The 24,328-nt window shown below is 49.2% G+C and overlaps 2 protein-coding genes across 7 annotated transcripts; both read right to left on the bottom strand.

Moving 5' to 3' along the window:
* Positions 1 to 343: 343 nt before the first annotated feature.
* Positions 344 to 12,392, bottom strand: LOC144478607 (atrial natriuretic peptide-converting enzyme). Its single transcript, XM_078196637.1, has 13 exons — positions 12,344 to 12,392; positions 10,736 to 10,991; positions 5,823 to 6,006; positions 3,668 to 3,881; positions 3,180 to 3,554; positions 2,874 to 3,106; positions 2,573 to 2,779; positions 2,274 to 2,487; positions 1,956 to 2,101; positions 1,720 to 1,891; positions 1,385 to 1,632; positions 586 to 704; positions 344 to 518 (listed from the first exon to the last, which is right to left on the bottom strand). Exons 2-13 carry the CDS (start codon positions 10,781 to 10,783, stop codon positions 345 to 347), a joined length of 2,334 nt encoding a protein of 777 aa, XP_078052763.1. The 5' UTR covers positions 10,784 to 10,991; positions 12,344 to 12,392; the 3' UTR covers position 344.
* Positions 12,393 to 15,150: 2,758 nt separating this feature from the next.
* Positions 15,151 to 22,874, bottom strand: Arm (armadillo). Of its 6 annotated transcripts, none has more exons than XR_013495381.1 (8): positions 22,293 to 22,554; positions 21,721 to 21,784; positions 20,010 to 21,646; positions 19,733 to 19,912; positions 19,353 to 19,655; positions 17,991 to 18,087; positions 17,432 to 17,493; positions 16,323 to 16,461 (listed from the first exon to the last, which is right to left on the bottom strand). XR_013495381.1 is itself a non-coding variant. In XM_078196635.1 (7 exons), the coding sequence occupies exons 2-7, from the start codon at positions 21,755 to 21,757 to the stop codon at positions 16,277 to 16,279; spliced, it is 2,439 nt and encodes an 812-aa protein (XP_078052761.1). In that variant the 5' UTR covers positions 21,758 to 21,784; positions 22,662 to 22,874; the 3' UTR covers positions 15,151 to 16,276. The 6 variants fall into 6 exon arrangements, 4 of the variants coding, with proteins under 4 accessions (XP_078052761.1, XP_078052759.1, XP_078052760.1 ...); XR_013495382.1 differs by having other exon boundaries at positions 17,432 to 17,490; XM_078196635.1 differs by lacking the exons at positions 17,432 to 17,493; positions 22,293 to 22,554 and adding an exon at positions 22,662 to 22,874 and having other exon boundaries at positions 15,151 to 16,461.
* Positions 22,875 to 24,328: the final 1,454 nt, after the last annotated feature.

Raw genomic sequence — 24,328 nt, 5'->3', positions numbered from 1 at the left:
GCCGGCGAACGTGCGGCCGAGAACACGATTCGTTATAAATATAAATATACACGCTATGCTCTCGTAAAACGAAAGTAAGTCCGCCAGAATATCGTCTTGCTCCTATTATTCTATGTACTATACACGGTACGTACACGGTACGATTCGCGCGCATGGAAATTCATAGGATCTCGTCAATGTTCAATGTACAATGTTCCTCGTGTGTGTCACAGTTCACAGTCGCATACGGGCGCGTCAGGATCGAACACCAATTATTTCTAACGGATCGTCGGATTCCCCGTTTCACGTCACGACAGTTCCAAAAGTCAGCCGCTTTCCGGTTCGTCGAACTTTCGACAACGAAATCACTCGATCGTAGATCTTATCCAAGCGATATTTGACGAAATTTTGTCGTACAGCCGTGGCCTTTCGATACCGGCTTTCGAACAGGCGATACGCCAACTGCCAACCCCCGTCAACGCCCACCTTCGATCGTCCGAGCGTAGACACAGCATAGGGCTGCCGGCAACCTCTTCTTCCTGTAACCAGAAAACAAGTGGATACGTCCTATATAGTCTGATTTGCATATTGTCGAACATAACTTACGTTACAGTCGTCAGTGGAATAGGCAGGCTCGGTACAGACGCTGTTCACCGACGCGATGCTGATATTCTCGCATCTTTCCATCGCGCTGTGCCTAAGCTGTACCCTTTGCAGCAGATCGCCTGATAACACAACGACATCATTGTTAAAATAATCGTATGCTCTTTAATGTAAATAGCGGCCACTCATCCATCGATTTTTCAATCATCCCCCGTATTCTTTCAAACAGATGCAACGTCGTAATTTCTGGAACTATGGTTACGTTATTATTTTTGACTTGACATTCTACCTATCCATTGAAAGCCTCTGCATTTTTTTATTCCATAACTAATGGGTAACTTCCTGCATAAATTTAATCAATAAATGGATAGATAAAACGGCGGTATTCTTTTAAAACGGAACGTCACTTAAACTCCGTCGATTTACTCATGTTAAAGAAGATCACCATAAGTAATTATAGACGTAACAATGATCGTATCGCATCGAAAGATTGTACTTTTTGCAAGACAACGCACACGTTCAGTGCAACGTGTATATTTGCACGAACTTCAAGGATATTCATTGGGATTCGAGATCGAGAAAGTTGTCGTCGCCGGCGATTGCGTAAGTCGTCTCGCGATCTACCATCCCTCTAAGGTCGATGCAACAACGCGTAAACGATACACGTAATTACGTTCTTATATAAGGCCCCGTAAGGATGTAAGACAAACAGCAGCCGCTTTCAGGTTGCGAGATCTGGTAAGTTACGTGTACGCGTACGCATACGTTTATCGATGGATCAACCGAATCGATGAATTCTTACGGTTTCTGGCCCAGCCGAGAGTGTTGCAGAGGGTCGCGTTCGCCGGCGGATCTTGATTCGACGGCAAGCAAACAGGCCTAACGAAATCCGAAAACGTCGTCAAGGGCCTATCCAGTTTCAGGAGAACCGTCGTGCTTCCTTCTACCGGGGACTTTATCATCCCCACGATTCTGCGTTCTTGTTGCCACGGGGACGTGCTCGATAGTCGAACGGTGCCCATTCTAGCGGACCATTCCGCTTTCGATTGACTGAAACGTTATAATGACACGGCATTATGGCGTTGCTGCGTTACGTCACGTTACGCCTCGAAAGGAAAGCAAAACGATGAAACTAACCCTTGGAAACAAGACGCCGTAGTGATCAACCAATTCTCCGCGACAAGGGTGGCGTCGCACACGTGCACTTCTTCCTTGAACAATGCCACGTGCCAAGGCCAGTCGCCCGGATCCGCCATTTTATTCAAACCCCGCGTGCCGCTCTTCGCGCGCAACGATTGCACACCGCACTCTGCATAAAAAAAAATTTTTCGTAAGACTTCTGGTCGGAGTCGATCCGAAAATCATGTTCGTACCTAATTCGGAGCACCGGACGTACATCGCTTCCCTGCTCGGACATGGGGCCCTTACGAACGTGATCTCCGAGGCCGACGGGTCCTCCATGTGCACATATTGGACGTCCTCCTCGTCGTCGATTCTAATCTCTACAGATTTCACACCCCTGTACAGAGAAAATCGATCTAGGATCTATTCCAAGCAGATTCTATACCTTTTTACTCCAGATTTAACCAAATAATTCTTTAATAAAAAAACTTGGTTCATATAAAGTTAATTATACTCAAAAAGAAAGTAAAGGCACAGTAATTATTGAGGCTGCACTGCTCTATGCTTACGTGTACGTCAGCAAGGTGCAAAGAGAGCTGGCCGCCGTCTGAAGAACGGTCTCCATTTCCGTTCCAGGTAGCGTCGCGTTCAGATTCGCGGTGCACAGCTTGCCGATGGTGCCCTTCTCGTTGAACACCACGAAACCCTCGCTGTTGTACTTGGCGGCATACGGCGTGTCCAAAGGCTGAGACTTGACAGCTCGGATACTTGGCGCCAAAGACACTGATCGCAAGACACACGCCAAGGATATAGAGAGATCGAGATTGAAATCGAACCGCGCCCTTGCGCCGCGTTCAACGATACTTACGACAGTCCTTTTCGTCGCTGCCGTTCGCGCAGTCTACTTTACCATCGCATCTCTTGCTATGCGGAATGCACGTTCTACCTACGCCGCAGTGCATATAACCGTCGCGACAATAAGCGCAGTTCTTTTCGTCGGAAAGGTCAGGGCAGTCGATCACGCCGTCGCATATTCTTGGGGACAATGCTTTCTCTTGGAGCGCTTGCACGCATCCTACGAGAAAATTCAATGAGTATTCGAATAGTAGAGGACGATGACGAATCGGATTCTCGACCGATCGGCGATACTTTCGCGAGAGGTTATTCACCTGGCTTCGCTCTGCAGCCACCTTGGTCCGCGTACTCCGGGAAATTCGAGCAGTCCAACAGCCGCTTGATTCTGTCGGGCAGACGGCTGCCGCATCCGCTCCAGAATTCCCGGCAGAAGCTTCTGCAGGGCAGCTGGAGCAGATCTTCCGGCTGACTCGAAACGCACGCCGGCTGTAGAACTTGGCAGACAAAGTCGTAGGCCAGTCGGTAGCACTCTGCGTCCACCAGTTCCCTGTTCGATAACACGAAACCACGGGCGTGAATCTCGGCGAGCATCGACACGAAAAGAGGCAACGGGAGCGTACCTGAAGGCGATCACGTCCGCTTCCACCTCGGCCAAGGAGCCGTGACCCAACGCGTTCGGATAAGAGGTGATGTTGTATGGCAGATGCTTGCAATAGGACAGGTCGACCGGGCTGCATCTTCTAGGCGGAGGCGCCGCCGCAGTGGTCGACGGCGGTGTCGATACCGTCGCTTGCGAGCTCACCTGAGCGTTCAACGCTTTTATGCTCTCCTGCACCTCCAAGCTCTGCGGGTCTACCGTCAAGTTCGCCAGGTACTTCGCGGTCACAGGATCAATCTCCCGTGACAGAATCTCCACGATGTCGGCGGTCGCGATGCTCTGGTAGCGCGGATCGAATCGGGCGTCGAAGTGCACGACCAGATCCCCGCCCTCGGTTCTAGAAAACGCTTAATCGTTTTAGAGAGACTCGTCCGCTCGGTTCGCGATTTCTCCGGCTGAAATCGGTTCCGTTTCCGAGAAGAAGACGGTCGGAGATTCCAACCCACTTACCCATCAAGCGCTAATATCTCCGCGGCGAGGAACGATAGTTTCAACCAGCTACGACGGAACACGAGATTCAGCCGATCGCGGTACTCCCGAGATCGTATCCGAAAGGCTTCGGTAGAGGGATCTGCCAGCTCCGAAGTGAACGAGTCTCCTTCGGTAACTCGGAACGTGGCCAAGAAGATTTGATCGCCTGGTGGATCCGACGTAAGGAACGTATCTGAAATCACGGCAAACAGAAACGCGCGTTTTAGTTTATCGTTGGACACGCGCAATCGGACGTGTACGATGCATTTATTTTCAGTATATGCAGTTCTGTAGTTTATTTCTTAGTATTTTTTAGTAGCATTCTGTCGTAAGTGTCCTCTTAGTTTGCGTAAGGAATAAGTAAATTTAATCTCGACTGTTATTGACGGTAATTCTTTGAGCACTTTTGTACGTAAGCATCGAAATTATCTATAATGCGTCTCGTCCGTTTCCGCGGATACAACATTTGGAAATCGTTCGCAGGGAAATAGGAGCTATTTTCTCCGTTGCGTCAGGACACATGCGGCCGGCGCGTGCGTCGGACACGTATAGAAAACGCCGCCTTTTAGGAAGAAATCGCGCGACACGGCGCGCCTGGTTTTTCGATGACCGATCGTAAGAAAAATCCATGCAGGTAGACGCGTAAATGGGGACGAGGAAATCGAGGGGCGCTCGAATCGGTTGCACGAGTCGGTTGCTCGACACAGTCGCTCGAGACTCACCTTTCACCGTGCCTTTGGTCAATCATTTTTACACCGCAGACATCACATTTTTTCGATCCGGGACACTCGTTGCGGACGGTGAGCGATGTTTTTGCGGCTTGCGGATCAACGGCCTAAGAGACGCGCGAAAAACCGCTTCTCCGCGCAGGGACTCCGCGGAACAGCTTTTTATACCATTTTGTCCCCGTTTTGGAAACCGTATATCCGTTTTCGCTTTCTTCGTGACGTTGTCGCGTCGATTTCGAGAGCGCACGATAACGGCGATGAATCGGCCGTGAACAGTATACTCGTTACTCGTGTATGGCCGAGTAAACGACGCGCCGGGAATAGTTTCGAAAGGAGAATTGGGTTCGCACGGTGACGAATCGAAACGATTCAAGGACACGGATTCCCTCTTTAAGGTCGAACATCGGAGGGGTCGGAGACGCGATGGCTCGACAACTCGGTCAGACCGTTAGCTCTGCTACTTTCAAGGCTTCGCTTCGCTGGACCGACGCGATCCCGCAACTTCTCCGACGCGTTCGCCTCTGCGGACGACAGTTACAGGTTGGGAAATCGGGAAATCGCGGTATCGGGACGCTACGTCGTCGACAGTTACGACGAAAGGGACGGTTTGGCTCGTCGCTTCGAGCTGTTCTCGCTACGAAACCGTTCGACGGGAGAAGACGGGCCCCGGTGTTTTCCTCGAAGTGTAGTCGGTAACTCGGACGGACCGTTATGTTTGCGCGTTGAAAGACCTGAATGGGCTCTGGCCGCATCATCCTTCTTTTCTTCGACCGTTTCACCGAGACGCGCGACGGACTAACGACTGTGCCGGCAAACTTTCTGAAAGTTTAAAAGGTCGGCCGAACCGCGACTCGCGACCAGCGCGGCGACAAACGGAAACCTTTTCTCGCGACTCCGAGAATCGGCTGCCGACTGTCTTGGACTTTGGCACCGTCACCTCATCTTCTTCAACGTTCACCGTTACTTTTTCGCGCGTGTACCATCGACGCGTTCGCGTCGATTAGACCCAGGCCCGTTCGCATGCACGTCGCTCTCTTCGTGCTCGTCGGCTCGTTTATCGCACGGCCGGGCTCCGGTCCCAAGGTGAAGTGCACGCTATCGCGAGGAAAAGCCTCGCACGGGACGGAACAAAGGAAGAGGCCGCAGCTCGCGCTTAGGACTCCGTTTCTTAGAACTCGTTCGTCTAGCGAAACGACCGACGGCGGACTTATTCCGCTGAGTAATTTCATGCCCGCTAGACCGACGTCGATCGTCGGTTAACCGTGGCACGGTAGTTTCATTTGCTGCACGACTCGGCGCGCCGCGGCGCAGCACGACCGGCAAATCGCGCATAAGTTCCCGCGGAGAAAGCGCCCCGCGGTCGAAACGTGTTACCCGCGTTTCGATTATCCGGCTGCGATACTTACAGCCAAGGTAGATGGAGATCCCCGAAAACAGAAGGAACAGCAAAAACGCAGCCAACACGCAGCACCCGCAACGGTACTGGCCGCCGAGCTTCCTCGTGAATCGAATGTCGCTGTCCGAGGACAAAATCGAGCTCGGGGTCCCGGCACGGCTGAATCTTCGCGTGCTGACCGTGCTCACCGATATCTGAAACAAATGCCAAGACTACGTTCGATCACTGTGTTAACATTTTTTCCAATCAAATAAAATTAAATTGAAAAATCAAATTCATTTCACTGAAACTTCATACAATTTTTATATTATTAAATTTGTCTCTATTAATAAGCTGTTAGAAATGCCGGATCACGTTATATGAACAAGTATATTAACAATAATGTATTCAGCGCTTAACGTGTTAAACACGGACTCGTTAACTGCCGCGTCGGCTGCCCGGAAATAGCGAGCAAGCTACATCTTTACGCACCGATCCGTAGATTCCGACATGTATCTATTTAGCGTCCTGAATCACGCTGTACGCTCTGTGCTTCTCAAAATTCTCTATACCGTTTACTAATCGTCGCAAACCATCGCGGACCCTTTCTCTCGAAGCAGAACTTTTACGAATCCTTTCGTCATTCTACCCTCATCATCGTCACAGTACATCACTCTCTCAATTATTTTCCCATCAGCTACTTTCCTATACTGTACATGCTATATTTGCCACATATTTATTATATACACTATACTCTTACTTTCTCTTCTCACTCCTGCATTGTACCATTATTAAGCGGCGAATCTTTATGCAAGATAAAAATATTGTTCAGCAATTGTATGAAACGAGATTTAAATAAAATATATCTTTCGAGGACTTTGGTGAATTGAAATGAATGCAACAGCGTTCTTAAACGTTGTTCTTCAGTTTCACTATTATGCAGTTCTCTTATCTATGTTCGTGCGACTACTTTAGAAAATCTCTACCATTTGTTGTTCTTTAAGTCTCTTTATTCGTATGCACGACGAAATGATTATTATTACAAACACCGATTCTCTCGGCCGAGGTTCGCCCGATCCCGGAGCACGCGTTTCGAAAGTTTCGTTTCAGCTGCCTCGTCTCTGGTCCGCTTCTGGATCCGCGATAGGCGCAAGGCAACCGCATTACCGAGATTTCTCGGCTCGAGGCACGACTTGTATTAGCAATCGGCATACTTCCGTCTTACGGCTCCGACCGGGGGAAACAAAGAATTGAACCGACCACCGAAACCGCCGTGGTCTCCCGTTCGCTATCCAGCCTCTCGAGCCGCCACGGCGAGCGCGTTCCGCGATCAAAATTCACCGGTGATCGACGCCGAATCCGAAAAGAATGGTTTACCGTTTACGCAACGGACTCGAACGTGCCGCGTGCCGGCAACGAGCCCCGCGATACGCCGATAATGGTGATAATACGTATTTGGTGGACCGTGTACGAACGGTTGCATTCAGCGCCGGGAGAAACGAGCTTATCTCCATGGACGAGCGCGCGCGCGCGCGAGCGTTCGCGAGTCGAGCGGCTGCAAGCGCGGGCAAGCGGCCGTGTAATCGTCCCCGGCGCAACAGCGGCATGCTCGGAGATGTGCACGTGCACGGGTCCGTCACCAACACACCGTTACCGCCGGGCTCGTGTATTCGCGCGAATGCACGATGCGGCACAAAGAGGCCTACGCCCTCGTTCAAATGTTACGCTCGGCACACGCTCGAAAGGGGAACCGGTGGATCGCGCGCGCGCACCTTTTTCTCGCTGTGTCAAACTGTCGAGGTAACCGCGGGACCGCTGAAAACGCGAAAACCTTCGTTTACCTGGCACGAAAATCTACGAAAACGAATTTCGAATATTCGTGTCCTCGACGTCGACGATCGATGGAGCTCTTACAGCACCGTGAAAAGAGCACAGTTCGGAGTTGGAAAGGACGCCGCACAGTGGGGCCATTGCATACCAAACGCGGGAAAAAGTCACTCGAATAAAATATTTCTATAATGAAATTAAATTTTTTTGAAATTTCTGAAATTTAATTTCAGCTGCGATTAAAAGAGCGATCTTTTTTAAATCGTGAATGTTTTCAATCAGAATGCAGTGTTCGCTTCAGCCGCGTTCGAAAGACCGAAGCTTTACCATCATTAAAGTACGGCTTACGCGAGCGTCGCGTATTAATCGAGGTATTTCATCGAATCCGTTCGGTTCCGTGTCAGCTACTCGAACACGTATTTACAATCGTACGAAATGAGGCATAAAGATAGACGATTTCAGATGTAAAACGTATTTTACCTCGTTCGTCACGCAATGACTCCACCGCGCGCCGAGTAAAAGTGAATTCGCGAGGCTCTCGCGGATCGGGCGAGGGTCGATTTCGTTTTCTCACGGGACTCGACGTCCTACGCTCGTGCTCGCGACGATCGCGTTTATAGGCGCAGAAACGGGAAAGCGGTTTACCAATACCTGCTCGCCGCTTAATGAGATACTATCCCGCACGATCTCCGTTTTCGATCGCTTCCGTAGGCTACTGACAGGAACCGGCGATTATCTCGTCGTTACTTAAACGGGACACGAGCGCGGCGGCGCGAGCGCGGGAGTCCCAGTAGACACGGTCATTAAATTGATAAACGCTGGAGCAATTAGGAGGGTTCTCGCGAAATTCGACCGGGGGACCCGGGAGGACCGATCACCGATCTCGGGATCACCGACGAATCGAGGATTTTGTTCTCCGGCGGTTATGCAAGAGATTGCGATCCAAGCACAAGGGGTGTCTTTGCCGAACAATGGCGCTGGGATATTACGAAAGCCGAATGAAAGTTTGAGCACGAAGCCTTTGTTTACACTCTACCTAGTTCGATAATGGTCGCTGGTTCGAGTTTTCATAGGAATCGTTTGTTCGACGAGCCACGCTTGCGAAACAATCGATCGCGCGCGTCTTTCGATCTAATTGGCCGCCGGATCTTCGGCAAATCCCGCGGATCTCGCCTCGCGGGATAGAGGGCTATGTTTCGAAGTCGTACGACGGTCAAGTACGAGGGTCTCGAAAATGGAACTCGACACCGGGCTAAGGATATCTGGTCGGCGTCGTAAAGATCGTCCGAAGAGATTAGAGAACGCGTTTCGACTGTCCCGTACTGCGATCTACTAGGAGCAGTTGTACCGGCCCCGAGAACGCTTCCGTTAATGGAGACGGTCAACGACTTTCAAAGTCGAGGAAAAATCAGGACTCGCCGCGTTAGGAAAGTGCTTTCCATAGGTGACGCTTTCGTGAAAGTGCGTTGTCGATTTTCGTTCCAGGGAGAGAGAGAGAGAGAGTCCCGGTATCCGTCTGTCCATCGTTCCGGTTCCGGTGGAATAGGATCGGAACGATAACTATTACGGCTCGATCGCCGATGCTCTGGAGGCGGGTTCGACGTCGCGTCCCGTTCCCATCGAGCGAATCTCGTCCCGATAATTGCGACGATCTCGCGATAAGCTCGCCGCGCCGAGTCGTGGAAAGAAAACGGTGTCGATGACCGCCGCGAAAGAAATCGAGCGAGTTCGAGCGGGGCTGGCGCGGCCCTGGGTCCTCGTGTCTTTCCTCGTCGTTGTTACCGTTACTCTAAACCGTCCATTACCTTTCCAAAAGAGCAGGAATCTAGGAACGAGTTTTGCTCGCTTTAAATTACAATCGTTTACCGGTACACGCTAGCCGCCTCGTGCCCGTGGTCGTAAGCTCGTACAATCGTACGACCGGGGCCGGCCGCTCCAGCGCGCTGTGCCGCCGCGCGATCGCACGTGCGTGCAGCCAACCATACGAGCGCCGTAAAACATAGTCGTTATCGCTCGACGGTTTATCCATTCGCGTGATAATCGTTTTCACCGATTAAGAGGAATTCTCGTTCGTCGGGCCCGCTCTCCGTTCTGCTTTATCTTTGATCGATGCGTCCCGAGCCACCGATTCTCCGGCGAAATTGCAGATCGACGTGCACGCTGCCGCACGCCGCGCGCGGCGGAAACCGCGTGATTCGAGATTCGAGCTCGAGGTAAAAGTCCGCGGACTGGGTTTTCGTGTCTTCGAGACCGGTGCGATCGCCTACCTATCACGTGATAAATGTCACTCGCATATTCGAGCGGAATGCCGATCGCGTGATTTGCCGGTACTAGCAGCGATGTAACGGGATCGAGAACAGAACAGATATGTACATGTATAGCGTAGTAGATGACGGCCCAACCCAGGCCAGGCCGAGCCAGCCCGAGCTAACGCATCGTGTTCTTCATTCCAGTTCTCGTCAACCTAGTTCTTCGCCGAGTGCGTAGGTATTCGGTGTATCGCTAGCCATTCGGGGTCAACGGAGAACAAGGCCACCGCGTCTGCGGAGACGCGACGCCGTACCTTCGCGCTCCAACGGAAACAGATGCGACGATACCACGAAAAACTATCCATTTTATCGACGAACTTTGTCCCACTTTATCGAAGAACTCTCCGTTTTACGAATCGAACGTCTCTACCGAGGAATAATAAAACGGGGTAGTGACCCATTGATCTATCTCTGGCTCATTTTCGGGCATAATTAATTTTACAGTTGTTACGTAAAATGTATTACACTTTTTATTAGAAAATAATCCAAATGAAAGAAGAAAAATATTTAATACGTTTTATGTCAAAAATATAAAGTTAATTATGCCTGAGAAGAAGCCAAAATCTCAGTAATTGGTCACTCCACAATAATCGACGCCCCTATTATTCTCCGGCGTGGTCGCGCTCTCGTCGAAAACAATACACGTTCTTAGCGTACGTATAATACGTCGTTTCTCGTCGATTTTACGTTTTGTTTCGCGTCCGATTTCACACAGGGGCCAACCAGCTAATTAACCGCGGGACACAAACGAGAAGATAACGAGCAAGGAAAGCTCGTGCAGGGGGAAAGTGCGCCACATTCGTCTCACCTTCGAATCCCACGAGCTCTTCCGCTTGTGTTCCATCGCGACGGTCATTTTCGTTTCGCGAGGCTCGAACGTTTCCTCTTTGCTCTGTCAACGATCCTTCGTTATGTTTGCCGCGTGCAGCCGCGCAAACATCATCGTCGAGCCGAGCTCCGTCTCGACACAGCCTCTGCGGTCTTCGTCGGCGATTACACGGTTCCGACGAGATTATTTTCCTGGGCTGTTCCACGGGTTCCACGCTGGACGACGCCCGGTTTACCTGTACAAAACAGAAGAGAGATGATAATCGTGGTGTTGCACGCGCGCGCGCACGGGTTCGCCTTCCATAGAGGAAATGTTCTCGGTTTTTCACCCACCGATTTCGACTCGGGAATCACGGACAGCAATTTCCGTGTCGCGTCGCGGGAAATACGGTAACCGGATCGCGTGATCTATGAGAGTGCTACCCGAGCAACAGGTGCACAAGAGTAACCGTGGCCGGCGCCGCTGCTGCCGCAACGAAAAGTTCACGCCGTACCCCGCGCCGCGGGAATAGAAAAGGCAGGGAGGCCGGAGAAGGCAGCGACAGGCCAGGCCAGGCGATCGACGCTCGACTAGATAAGCAATTCGATCGTCGGGACCGTAGAACAATTTCTCCGGCAGCGAGTCGGGAGATCGACTGCGAGGCGAGAGAGATTGTCTCGAGCCGAGCGAAACTGCCAGAGGAACGGAGACTCGTTCGCCTGCTCGCTCCCTCACTCCCTCGCACCTGGATGCACTTTCACGTCATTACCGGTTCTCCGCAAGACGCGTCACGACCCGACGCGGTGCGCCGCGACGCGCCACCTTTAACCGCCTTAATCGTCTTAATCACCTCCGCCGAAGACGAACTTGTTCGATCGTGCAGGAGCCGACAAAACCGGGGTCGCTTTTCCATTCGACGCGCGATCCTTTTTAGCCACGCTGGTCACCGTTGCTTCGCGATCTCCCGCAGAGGTGTCGAAAGTCCCAACACTCGAGTCGATAGATTCCCCTACGCCGCGGAATCGACCGCGATCGTTCGCGGTCCTCGAGCGAGGCGAGGGCACGGCTACTATCGCCAGTGAAACGATCGGTCCCGCGAATCGTCCTTTCCCTCGGCCCCCGGGGGCCAAGATCAAAAAGGATCAAGTTAGTTTAACCTGTTTCCAAGGAATTCGACTGCGACCAAAACCGCTCTTCCGAGGCAACTTTCAAGGGTAACTAGTTTAAATCTGGATTCGGTCGAATAACACCGATGTCGCCTGTCGCCTTCCCCGTCTCCTCTAACTTCTACACGACCGGTCGACAGTCAATGAACCGCGATTTCTATATCGCGTGCCACATTTTTTTTTTCTTGCCGATCTAGTCGAGTACTATCGCGTTTCAAGGGTAGCTTGCGGATAGCTGGTATCGATTACCAAAGTCGCGACAATCTTTCGCGTCGTGATCATCGGTGCAACGTCGGAAATGTACGCCGCGCGAAACGATTTCCCGTCACCTGCCGTTTCTTCGGATGAAAGTCTTCATCGATCGGGAATGTGGCGCGCGATCGTTGCGGACCGAGTGCCCGGCCCAGCGTCGGTTTTAAAGGTGCTCCACTTTTCGACTTACCTCGTCGCCGCTCCTTCTCCGATCTACGGCGATCGCGCCGCGGGGCCGGTAAAACGTTCCTGCTCGAATTTATGCCGCGGCGCGCACCATTCTTTTCTTCGTTTCCTTTTTCCTCCACCACGACGCGCAAGATCACCGTTCAAATCGGCCGAAACGTGGTAACACGTCGGAGCGCAAGCGCGATATTTTACGAGATCGATGCGGCTCTCGTGGCTGCGCTGGATATAGTATTCCTGGCCGAGGCGACAGCTGTTGGTCAAACCGGAAACGCTTCCCTGGCGATCCACCGGACCGTTTCTGGCAGGGGCTCCCACCTCACTGTACGAAACAACCGACGATCCTCTTTTCTTCGTGTCACGGAAACGAGTAACTGTTAACGCGATAGCCGAACCTTCGAGGAGAGAGGTACACGCACGAATGTGCGCCGCTCGACAGTCGACTGCCGATTAATGACCTGGCGAACGAACGCGCGCCCTTCTCCGACGCAAGTTCGCCTCGGGTATACCGTTTACCAACTCTCGGACTAATTCCCTGCATTTGCATAGATTGCACAAAAACACGTGTCGAATTCTTCCTGTTCCATAGACATACCCATACCTCGGGTTTAGTGGAGCTGGTGATTACGGGTGAACGATTACTTTGCTTTGGTTCGTTTTCGGCCGCAATTAACTTTACAGTTACGGAATAAGAGCTATCACATTTTTTAAATCAAAAATAAATAAAATAAAATAAACACGTTAAATTTTCTGTTAAAAAAATAAACCAAGAAAAGATATTACAATATCATGGAATAATAATATTCTTAGAATAATGATATTCTTTTACCTTGTTTATTTTTTAACATGACACATTCAATAACATTTAATTATACCCAATAGTGGATCAAAGTCATCAAACATAATTGACTCCACTACTCTATAGTAGTGTACTCTATAGTATACTCTATATCTCAGCAATCTATTCCTTTGCAACTTACAATCGCGACCAAATAAAATAGTTTCAAACGATTTGCTCACAATCGAAGATTTCCACGCGACTTAAAGAACAGGTCCCCCCAGAATATAGTGCTGACGTCGATCATTGGATCGACGAATTTGTGGCGAACGCGTTCGATTCGCTCGGAGCTGTTGCGATCACCAAGAGGCGATGGTAACGAGTCGAAGTTCCGAGAAGGTTGTCGATCCCAGAAAAGAGGCACGTTCGAAAGCTGCTCGTAGAATTGTAAAACCACGGAATCATAAAATCGTGTAATCGTATAAGTGCACCGAGTGCAGCACGCGATAGCGAGATCGTTGGTGCGAGATAGTTCGGCGTAGGTGAAATCAGTGATTAACGCCTAACGCAGTTCGAGTACTTAATCGCTCAGTTTATTCGTTTGGACAATTAAACGATACATATACATGGTGTGTACGAATTACGTGTCTGTCTCTTTCTCTCTCTCTTTCTCTCTCTCTCGCGCGCGCACTCTCGTTCTCTCCCTCTCTCTCTTTCTCTCTTATAGGTCTAAATACATCGACAGCGATCGAAGGCGGACACTGGGCATCGGGTGAGACGCAAAGTGATCCGCGCCACGATTGCGTTGCTACGTTTTTTTTTTGTTTAATGATAATAATAAAAATTAAGTATAACTACCCTGTAAAATACGTAATGCGAAAGTTCATTGATATTCGTTTATATTTATTCGTGATTGTAATTCACTGATACTCGAGAATGATACTATCGTTTCGGGGTTAGCGGTATAAATAGGTAAACGCTCTCTGCAATTCAATAGATTCGCAAGTTTCGAAGGAGACCTATGATATAATGGATTATTCAGGCAATCGACAGTGTCGGGCAGTGCGTTCTCTCTGGTCGACGCGCGATACTTTATCGTCTTCGATTTTACCCTAACACCGCACCACGAACGGATGGTGTGTCTACAAGAAAATACCTCGATGACAACTGTGACGCGCGGATTAAAAGATCGTTCTGGTCGTGCGAACACACGGGCGAGACTTTACCGATAAGACGACGCGTTTTGCTCTCACGATTATTCTCTTTCCCTCTGATCGTTTCAAAGTGCAAAAGTTCGCCCGCGCGCACGTCGACGACCGGCAAAGGTATGAAATAACTATGAATCGTGAAACCGCGAAAATTCAGCGCGTACTTCGATCAGCCTTTCGTGCGGAATCATACATCTAGGGTAGACCCGTCCCTCCTTTAAACGTCTACCGTAGTGTCCAGAGTCTCGAGAAAAGAGGAGTCTCGACGCATTCGTCGCGAAATCACGAAAACGAGAATGATGTTCGTGGACGCCGTGTACCGAGAACGTGCACCCTTCCCGGCAAAGTACGAGCCGTTATCGACGATACGAGGCGCGGCACAACAATGCTGTACACGCGATTGTTTGTGCTCGCATGAAAAATAATCGAATGCTCGCCTAACGAAGATCTCCTCGATGATTTCCACTATAAATACGGATGCACGACACTGGAAGAGAATCGTGAAATGCAACGGCTACGTATAAAATGCGTAATGCGATATCGATCGTACGTCGTTCGGTAATCGTTAACTGCCACGAATAGAAACCGTCACGTAAAAAACGACAAAATCGGCAAATTCAAGCAATAATCGAACGATTGCGCCGTTTCACGCGTGAAAAAATTGAAAAAGAGTAGATTATATGGTCCCTAAAATAAACAGAATGAACTCGACTCGGTCTGCGTACGCGAAACTGAGATATTGTCTGTGGATGCGTAACATTTATCGATGATCTCGTCGAACAAAATACTGCTGATAACGCTTGACACGGTATACGTGACGTCCGATTCTCGCGCGCCTCAATACTTCTTTTTTTTTTTCTTTTCCTTCCTCCGTCTCGTCCTGGTTCTTAGAGCTACGATATCAAACGTGGCATGCCGCGTTCTTTCCGACGGGCGTAACAATAATTTCGTAGATTCCGTAAAGAAACATGGAGGTATAAAATTGACAGAGTTTTTTGTTTACTTGTAATACACGGGACTCGTCGAACCATACGTCAACGTATGACCGTTTTCGATGTCTCGTCTCATCATCACCGCATACAGTCACACGAACATAGGAACACGCACACGACCCCACACACGCGCAATCAGAAGCACACTTTCGCACGCATTTCAACGACACATAATTACATTTCATACACACACGGACGCGGACAAACATGAATCCTCCTCGGGGAGGCGGAGTAGTGAGGCTCTTAAGTAATTTTAATACAGACTAAATATTATCGTCGTTTTACTCTTACCCTGTATATCGATCGAGATCGAAAGAATTTTGACAAATTACGACGCCACCATCATAACCACTACAACCACCGCCACCATCACCGTCACTACTACCACCGCAAGAACCATTACCGATTACCAGCATTACCGTGGAGAACGACGAATACCAACGCGGAATGCGTACGATCATCGCAGAAACAGTAAATGGAACATGTCGAACTCGAGTATATACGAGTTTACACGCGAAGAGGTACAGAAAAAATCAGTAGCTTGTTTTTACACAAAAGGAAACAGGGTACGAAATCATGTGCTTGCTGAGCACACGATGTCATTGATTCTTAGGACATATGAGAAACCAGTGTCGATATATACAATTATCTGCATATACATATATACTGCGTATGTGTATGCATATACATATATAACTTACCAGTGTCGTACCTTAGATATTTATAATAAAAGGTAAAAGAAAAAGATACTGGAGTGCCTGGAACCAGGGACACTGTTGACGGTGATGATGAGACGATACATCGAAAACGGTCACACGTTGACGTATGGTTCGACGAGTCCCGTGTATTACAAGTAAACAAAAAACCCTGTCGATTTTATACCTCCACGTTCCTTTACGGAATCTACGAAATTATTGTTACGCCCGTCGGGATGTGGGTGGATTTGCGCTGGCACAGTTTCAGAGATCGGTGTCGTACCAGGCTGCGACCTGGTTGTTGTCTTGCGGCGGTGCAGGAAGCTCTTCTAAATGATCGAAACTCAGGTCACCCTCGTGCGCTACGTCCATAGTGTCCATCGCGCCATACGTCGACCCTCCACCTATTTCCAACCCTTGCATGGAATCTACTGGTATCTGGCCATAACCTGTTGCGGTAGAAAATGTTCATGATCAACACCAACGGTTTCCCATTCGATCCGATCACACGAATCGACAAGAACTACGCCGCTAAAGATTTTGCTAAGAAGTTTCCTCAACCAGTAATATGTATGATAAGTAGAGCACAAATTCTGCTAAGTATTCGCAAAAAAGATATTCTTTTTCTTGCCGAGAGATAGAGAGGAAAACAAAACATTCGTTGCTCTTTCTTTACAAGATATAATACGTATAATACGGGTAGGTAGAATACATAATATGTTTAGATACGACGACAAAACGATAAACGATAAACAACGTGATCGAACAACGTGATCATTAACCAGAAGCAGAACGACACGCGCGAAAGGCGAATGGACTTTTCGAGGTAACGAGAGAAACAACGAGAATTGATCGATACGCGATGAGGAACTACTACAAGCGAAGTTAAGATCGTACAAGAACCGTCAATATCGTTTTTAGCGATCGTAAAATCGGTATGACCGATCCAACAAATTCGTTACGACTCGCGATAATCGAATAGTATTTTGTATGACTGTGCGCGTTCTCTCGGCACGTTCGCGAAAGTGAACACCTTATCTAATTACTTACGAATACGTTTCTATTCTTCTTTCCACCATAAAGTAGATTCAATTAGGGAAAGGATAACGAAAGTTATGTCATGCATGAAACGTTCTTTACTTTTTTTTTTTTTTGGCGAGAAAAAATTACGAAAAACCCTATGAATCTGTGTGTATGTGCGTGTAATACGGTATCAACGAGAAAGTAAAAAATGTGCATTCGCAAAAAACGTGCAATTACAAGTAGGATACAATTTACAAAAAACTGAGCGATAGATACATACGTGTAGCGACCATAATATAAATATTAAACGTAGAAACAATGAAATGCGTGTGAAGACATGTAGCGATTAATATATAATAAAAAAGCATAGAACAGTAAGTAAGAGCTGAGTGTCACCTATGTTACTGCGAGATACTGTTGATAGCCTGTATTTTAATATAAGTCCGTGGGTTAAGCTGCTGTTAAAACAACATTGAATTAAATGCGCTGCTTTTCTTCTTATCGTCGTGTAATATTAAGATACGCTATCGTATATACGGGTTCTTTTTATCGCGGAAAACCGTTTGAAAATCCGCGTATCGTACCAACACGATCCGTACGTGTAATAGAAGTATCATAGAGAAACAAGGAGAGGCCACGAGCACACCGCGAGAACCCCGCACTACACAACACCCTGTACAAATCCGTTACCGATGCGCGAGTCAAATAGTTTGAAACGAGCGTTCAACGTTCCCCAAAGTAGACTAGATCTAGAACCGAACACACTTAATCCCTGGTAATCGCGTGCGGCGAGATGCTACGCCATCGACGGGAAAGATTCTACAGGTACATCGAAACCCTGATATTAAGGATAATCTCGAGCAGAGAAATTTGTAAAATCAGCTACGTTCCACCGAGCTTCTCGATCGTTCGAAAGCGATAATCGGATAGAGAAAGGATGACGCCAGTGACTTACCGTGCGGCTGATACCCTCGACCACCGTGACTGCTGTGTACGCTAGGAGGTCCTTGTCCATACATACCATCATAGCCTTGATCAGGGCCAAGCATGTCCTGAAGATTAGGTAGCTCAGATCAACACAAAACGTATCTTCTCTTGTAGGTGTGTCTTTAACACCGCGTCGAGAGTAAAGGGCGAGTAAAGATACTACTCGTCGTCGCAGTATCGAGTCGATAAATCGCGGAGAAAATTAGTAAAGGCGGCGGCGATACGATATATGCATATGTATATATGAATATGAATACGGGCACGGATACGGATAACGGACAAGGGCATGGATGCGGATACGGACACGGAGAATAGAACGTGTGTCGGTGTGCAACGCGTTTGTTGCGATCAAAAGATGGAATAGAGAGAATGAGAGAGAGTAAAAGAGAGTAAGAGGGTGAGAGAGAAAGAGAGAGAGAGAGGGGGTGTGAGAGTGGTGAGTGAGAGAGTAATATCGCGGCAATGTCGTTTTCGTTACTCAGCTTTGAAAAAGGGTTGAAACACGAATGGAACGAAACGCATTCTCATGCATAACGCAACGTTGCAAACTGAGGATGATAATGATAAAGTCATCGCTGTACATTTATTACAGGTTCCATTGCTCCATTAGGCACGACCCTGGCACTCGATCTACGTTTAGAGACAACGCGTTCGATAGGAATACATTTACTATTCTGCATACAGCTATTCCGTAACGAGACGAATAAACGAGGCACCGTGAATCGACACTGACGAACGTACGAGTAAATATTACGCGATTGTATTGTATTCATTTCCCGGCTTGTCGCGACCGCGTCGTTGAAATTAAAGGAAAGAAAAGCCAGGTTTGCGTTTCTCGTTGGATTCGTTTAACTTTCGAACATCTTTAAGTTGTGCAAACTGGAATAATGGATAACGACATTTACTTCTGCAAACTATCTAGTCGTACACTTCTAAACTTACATGGCGGGGAAGATTACGTGTGCAAGTATGTACCTGCTGTGTGACTAGGTACTAGGTCAGGAGAGTATTCGCTATCGCTATTCCGTTTTCGTGGCTCAATTTACTTAACACTGTGTAACCGATCGTGTACAGAAGGAACTTGTGTGTGGCAAATTCTCCTCGACTATCCGAACGCTGAAAATCTGATCTATTCGAAAGCTACACACGGCACACGGTACAAGGAAATATTAAATGGTGCATATTCTTATCGCAGCACATGCCGCCAGATCAGAAAATATATAAAATAACAAAATAAATGGTCCGTGTTACAAAGTGTCGGTAAAAAAATAAATTTAGCCACGGCGTTAAGCGAGGCATGCATCGATACTGAGCAAGTATTTTACGGTACCTGTAGGTCCGGAGGCATCGCGAAGTCTCCGTTGTTCCAGAGATTTGTGTCCTCGCGGAACAACGAGTTGGTCAACTCCATGGAGAGCCGTTTCTTGTATTCCTGCGGTTTGTCATCGCTCATGCGGAACAGAACGGCGGCCGCGTACGTGGCGACGCCCTCGTTCCTAGAGTGGAGCAGCTCCGTCAGAGGAGCGGTAGCACCTTCTTGTTCGATCATTTCGGCACCTTCTTTGTCGGCGGCGAGCTCGCAGAGCACTCCGGCTGCCACACGTTGGATATTCTCGATCTCGTTAAACAACAGCTGCAGTGGAAGATGTCGATATAAATTTAGGACAACGGACGAAACAAGAGGGTTGCGCGCAAATGTTCCGAACAAACCTGCACGAAAACCGGAATGACGTTGTGCGATCTGATGATCATCCTATTGTGAGATTCTCTCGCGAGAATATGGAGTGCTCCCACGGTCCCCTCGACAATTTCCTCCATGCGTACACCGCCGTCCGCGAACGCTGCTGAAGTTTGTTGGCTTCCGGTGCTCGCCACTGACGATCGTTGCTGCTAAACAACAGATTTTGTAAATTTTTGGTTTAGGATTGGTTCTGGGTATCAGGGTGCATCCAAGATCGGGTGTAAAAGGGATTTGATATTAGCCTACCCGCTGTGCCTCTGGGAAAGCGTCCATCAGAAGCCTGACGAGATCACGAATCGCACCCTGATCGCGAAGAGGTGCGTGATTCGCCGGGCATAGCGCCAAGTTGCGGATCAGACCGATCACCGCTTTGACAAGTGGCCAGCGCGACGGTGGTTGCAGCAGTTTCACCGTCACTTGGATTCCATAATTCAGACGGATGGAGTTTTGTGCGTTTTCAGCTTCTCCGTGACGTGACGTTAAATGACGGAGCGCGCACACCGCCGGTTCGCTGATCTCCTCCCGACTGTCCGCGTAAATGATGGTACGTACCAGGGCATCGACGCCCCCAACTTGGCAGACCGTTACTTTGTTGCGCTGATTGTTGCAAGTTAGATTTGACAAGATACCGGCGGCGCACGTGACGACGTTGACGTCTGTCGAGCTCAGCATCTGCACCAGGTTCTGTAGCAATACATCCAACCCGTCTACCTTTGTGCCGGCGTCGGACAAGTTTCGTAGTGTCCACAGACAATTTTGAACGAGCCTCTGGCTCAGATTTCCAAGATGCATCGAGAGCGCTTGCATGCCACCCGCGTCAACGATTGCGGGTTTGTTGCTCGGACAGACCGACAACACCTTCAACACCCTCGACGTCGTCCACAACAACTTTTCGTAGTCGTAGGAACGCATGATGCGTACCAGCTCTATCGGTCCTTGCGAAGCAAGTATGATCAGCTTGCTCTCTTGATTACCATACGCTAAGATTTGCAAACAATCTGTCACTATGGCCAAGAATTTGACATTATTGCGTTGAAGCAACGCGACCATCTTCTGCAAACCACCGGCGATGCGTACAGCCATTTTAGAACCATCCTGGTGCAATAGTAGATTGTGAAGAGTCGTTATGGCATAGAAAAGCACGGACTCCATTTGAGAGCTGAGCAATTTGACGAGGGCGGGTATACCGCCGCTCTTGAATATAGCCAGCAGACCTTGCCTGTGGTGCGACAAATTGTGCAAAGTGCCGACCGCTGCCTTGGTCGACTCGAGGTCGTTGCTCTTCGAAATCGCGTGTACCAACGCGTCGACCATTTGAGAACTGTTCATGATCGCATGACGAGAAGCTTCTTTTTTCGAGAGCTGGTGTACCATTATCGCGGCCTTGGACACGACAACCTGATCCTCGTCGTTTAACAACTTAATCAATTCTGGTATGGCGCGTGTCGCTAGGTCCGCGTCGTCTTGGTAATTGATTAAATTGACAACAGCGTGCTTCAGCATCTGGCTAGGCTCTGCCAGTCTCTGCACGGCCGTGGGTTGAGCAGGGTCAAATTGAGTAGAGGGAATTTCTATACCTTCCTCCAACGTTTCTGGAAACATGGCTGCCCGTACCCGCTGGGATCTTGTATGACTCAGCTGTTGATTCATTTCGTCTACCTGATCTTGGGTGAACCCTTGTGCAAAGCCCTGATCCAGATCGAACATCAAAGGATCTCCCTCCATCTCGTCATCCTCCTTGCCCGACAGGGAAGGAGTCTGGGTGACAGTTCCAGAATGAATACCAGAATCCACCATGTAAGAATTCTGTTGCCACATCAGGGTCTGTTCTTTGGTGGAGCCCATGGGCAGGTCCCCGGGTCCCTGGTAATTCCCATGAGACACTGCAAGACGAAACACCATATGGTAACTTAGAAGCCCTTGAAATTTTTCTATGGCACAAAGCAAGCATACTTACTCGGTCTGGACTGGTTCAAAGACATTTGGTAACTCATGGCTCCTACGGGAGAGTCTATCCACACCTGGAATAAAGAAACGTTGTTATAGACACACAAACGACGTGACAATTTTCGAATAAGGTCGCGACGCAAAGCTCGGACGATCTATCGCGTTTCGAATCAGGAAGCAAGGGAATCTTTCGTATTACGTGTCCCGAACGTTATTCGTCACACGCTGCAGGCTACAAAGACGCGAAGACGCGCACAGGGTCAGTGCACTGTATCGCGAATAATGGAAGGAGGACGGGCCCGCACGGAATGTGGTCAGAATCGAAAGATTGTTCCGTGCGAGCGTCCTCGCAGCTTCCGTTCCGTCGCGCGACGTGCGACAGGGCGCACAGTACTTCGAAACGACACTATATTCGATTCGATGCGATACCATTCGAAGGAATGTGCCAGAATATCGCTTGGTAAGGAGCACGGCTAGAGGTGCGGAGAGGAAGCGCGAACGATTCTCTCTCGAGACGGAAGGTAGAGGGACGCGCGTGGGCGTGCGGCACACAACAAAGCCTCCGAGAATCCAATGCATCACCATTTTCCGAGGATCGACGACCAGCGAAGAGCGGTGCGCGGTGCGCGGAGGGCAGAGAGCGGAGATCTGAGAGCGACAGGGAAGCGAGAACGGAACAACGGAAGAACGGCAAAGAGATACGATAACCGCGATTATACGCGTACCACCGTCGGAACGCGGAGCAGAGAACAGAGAAACGAGAACGGAGGACAGAGAACGACGGAGAAACAGAAGAGAAGGCGTAAAAGAGAAAGAAGACAGAGGACGAACACTTTGACACACCCAGCGTAAACACTACCGTCACGGAAATGACAAGTTTTTTCCCCCCTATCGGTCGACGTATGTACGATGTAATGGCGAACGACCGAGGCAGAATTCTACTGTGCTTACCGTATCGCGGGGATCGACCGAAGACGATTTCCTGAATCGTGCTCGCACGAGGACACGGCTGGCTCGGCACCGCGACACTCGATCCACCAAATTCCCTTTTGCCCCCGAGAACCGACCGCTTCTTCACCTTATCTCTTCTCGCCACGGAGCTCTCTTGGCTTGTCTCTTCGCTCGGATCCGCCAACTAAAGATGGCGGAAAACGACGCGCAATCTTCAACGCTGCCGCCACCTGTCGGCCACGAGTCGCAAAGTCGCCGTGCAGCGCCGCTATTCGTTCGTTATGTATACTTATACGTGCCGTATTATACATACGTGAACGTTGCACGGTGCACGTACACCTTGTATTCGACAGTATATATATCTCTCTACTACTCTCTGTTCGCTTCGCGACGCAACCTCGATTAGCCGGATGTCTCTAGGAAGGAGGGTATTTATCGATTTTTACCCGTTACGAATACTCGATCCTATCATCCGACACAACCCACGACGCGCTCCGTTCCCGAATTCCACGATTCCTCCATCCAACGTGTCCATCCGACGACGTGTCCACCCGAAACCACCCGCAAGACATCCGCGGACGTAAGTACACCTCGCGTTAGTATCAATTCAATCTAAAATGTGAGGTTATGAAGCCGATCGACGATTCACCGATGCTATGAATAAGCGATCGACGAGTCATTCGCGTAGGTACCGTCGGCAAGACGTTTATCGAATTCCGAGCGACTCCGTGAGTCACTCGTAGTTATTATCCTATCTGTATTACCGCGCCAATGATGCTCTACAAATATGGCGGCCTTACTACGTATCGCGCAAAGTACGATAGATATGCACTGGGTAGTTGTAGACGATCGTAACCGTAGTCAGTCGTAGTCGTAGCTCGTAGGAGCTGAAAAGTATGCCAGCTGCTGGAACAAACAGCGCCCTGTAACGGTCCAATATCTCTGCCCGCCGGCAGACTGAAGGATATAATATCCTGTGGTCAAACAGATCAATTTCAATTAAAAGACAATTCTCCGGGACACGGCAATTTTTTAATGGATTCCAGTGGATATTTGTCCATCCACTGCGGCCGAGAATTTCTGATCGAGACCGGGAGTAAATCGTGTAGCCGGACAGCTAGAATGCGCGGAAAATAACAGACACTGGAGTACAAAGTAAAATATACTGGCCGTTTGGCGGGAACACCATTCGTTATCGGCTGCGCCCACGCCGATTAATTTTCGGATGCGTGATGGCGGTACCGTTCCTTCCGTTCCGTACAGTGATGATACATTTTACGTCAGCGCTGATATTGAACGGATAATCGGAAAAAAGGAAAACACGCTTCGAAATATATCACGCCGCGCCGATATTTCAATATCGACGCGCAGCGCGAAGCGTCCCCCGAATAAATTTACGTTCGTTCTTTTAATTAATCACGAGCAATAACTGCGTTATGTTTCGCATAATGCGAAAGATAAACCGCACACCGGCACTTTGTCGACATTCGACATTTCGCGCACACGCGTCGCCCTAATGAACGATGATCGACGCGATGAAAACCGCCGCCGCGCCGTTCCGCTTGTTCCTGTTTCGCCAAACAATTACAGATTTCTTATTTTCTGCCCGTCGAAAACGCGCCAATAAATCGGCGCGAGATTAATCGTTCGAGGAAAATGCGCTCCGC

Source organism: Augochlora pura, chromosome 3 (assembly GCF_028453695.1).
Source record: "Augochlora pura isolate Apur16 chromosome 3, APUR_v2.2.1, whole genome shotgun sequence".
Lineage (NCBI taxonomy): Eukaryota > Metazoa > Arthropoda > Insecta > Hymenoptera > Halictidae > Augochlora > Augochlora pura.
The sequence above is the reverse complement of the archived record's forward strand: the minus strand, read 5'-3'. Positions and strand labels throughout refer to the sequence as shown.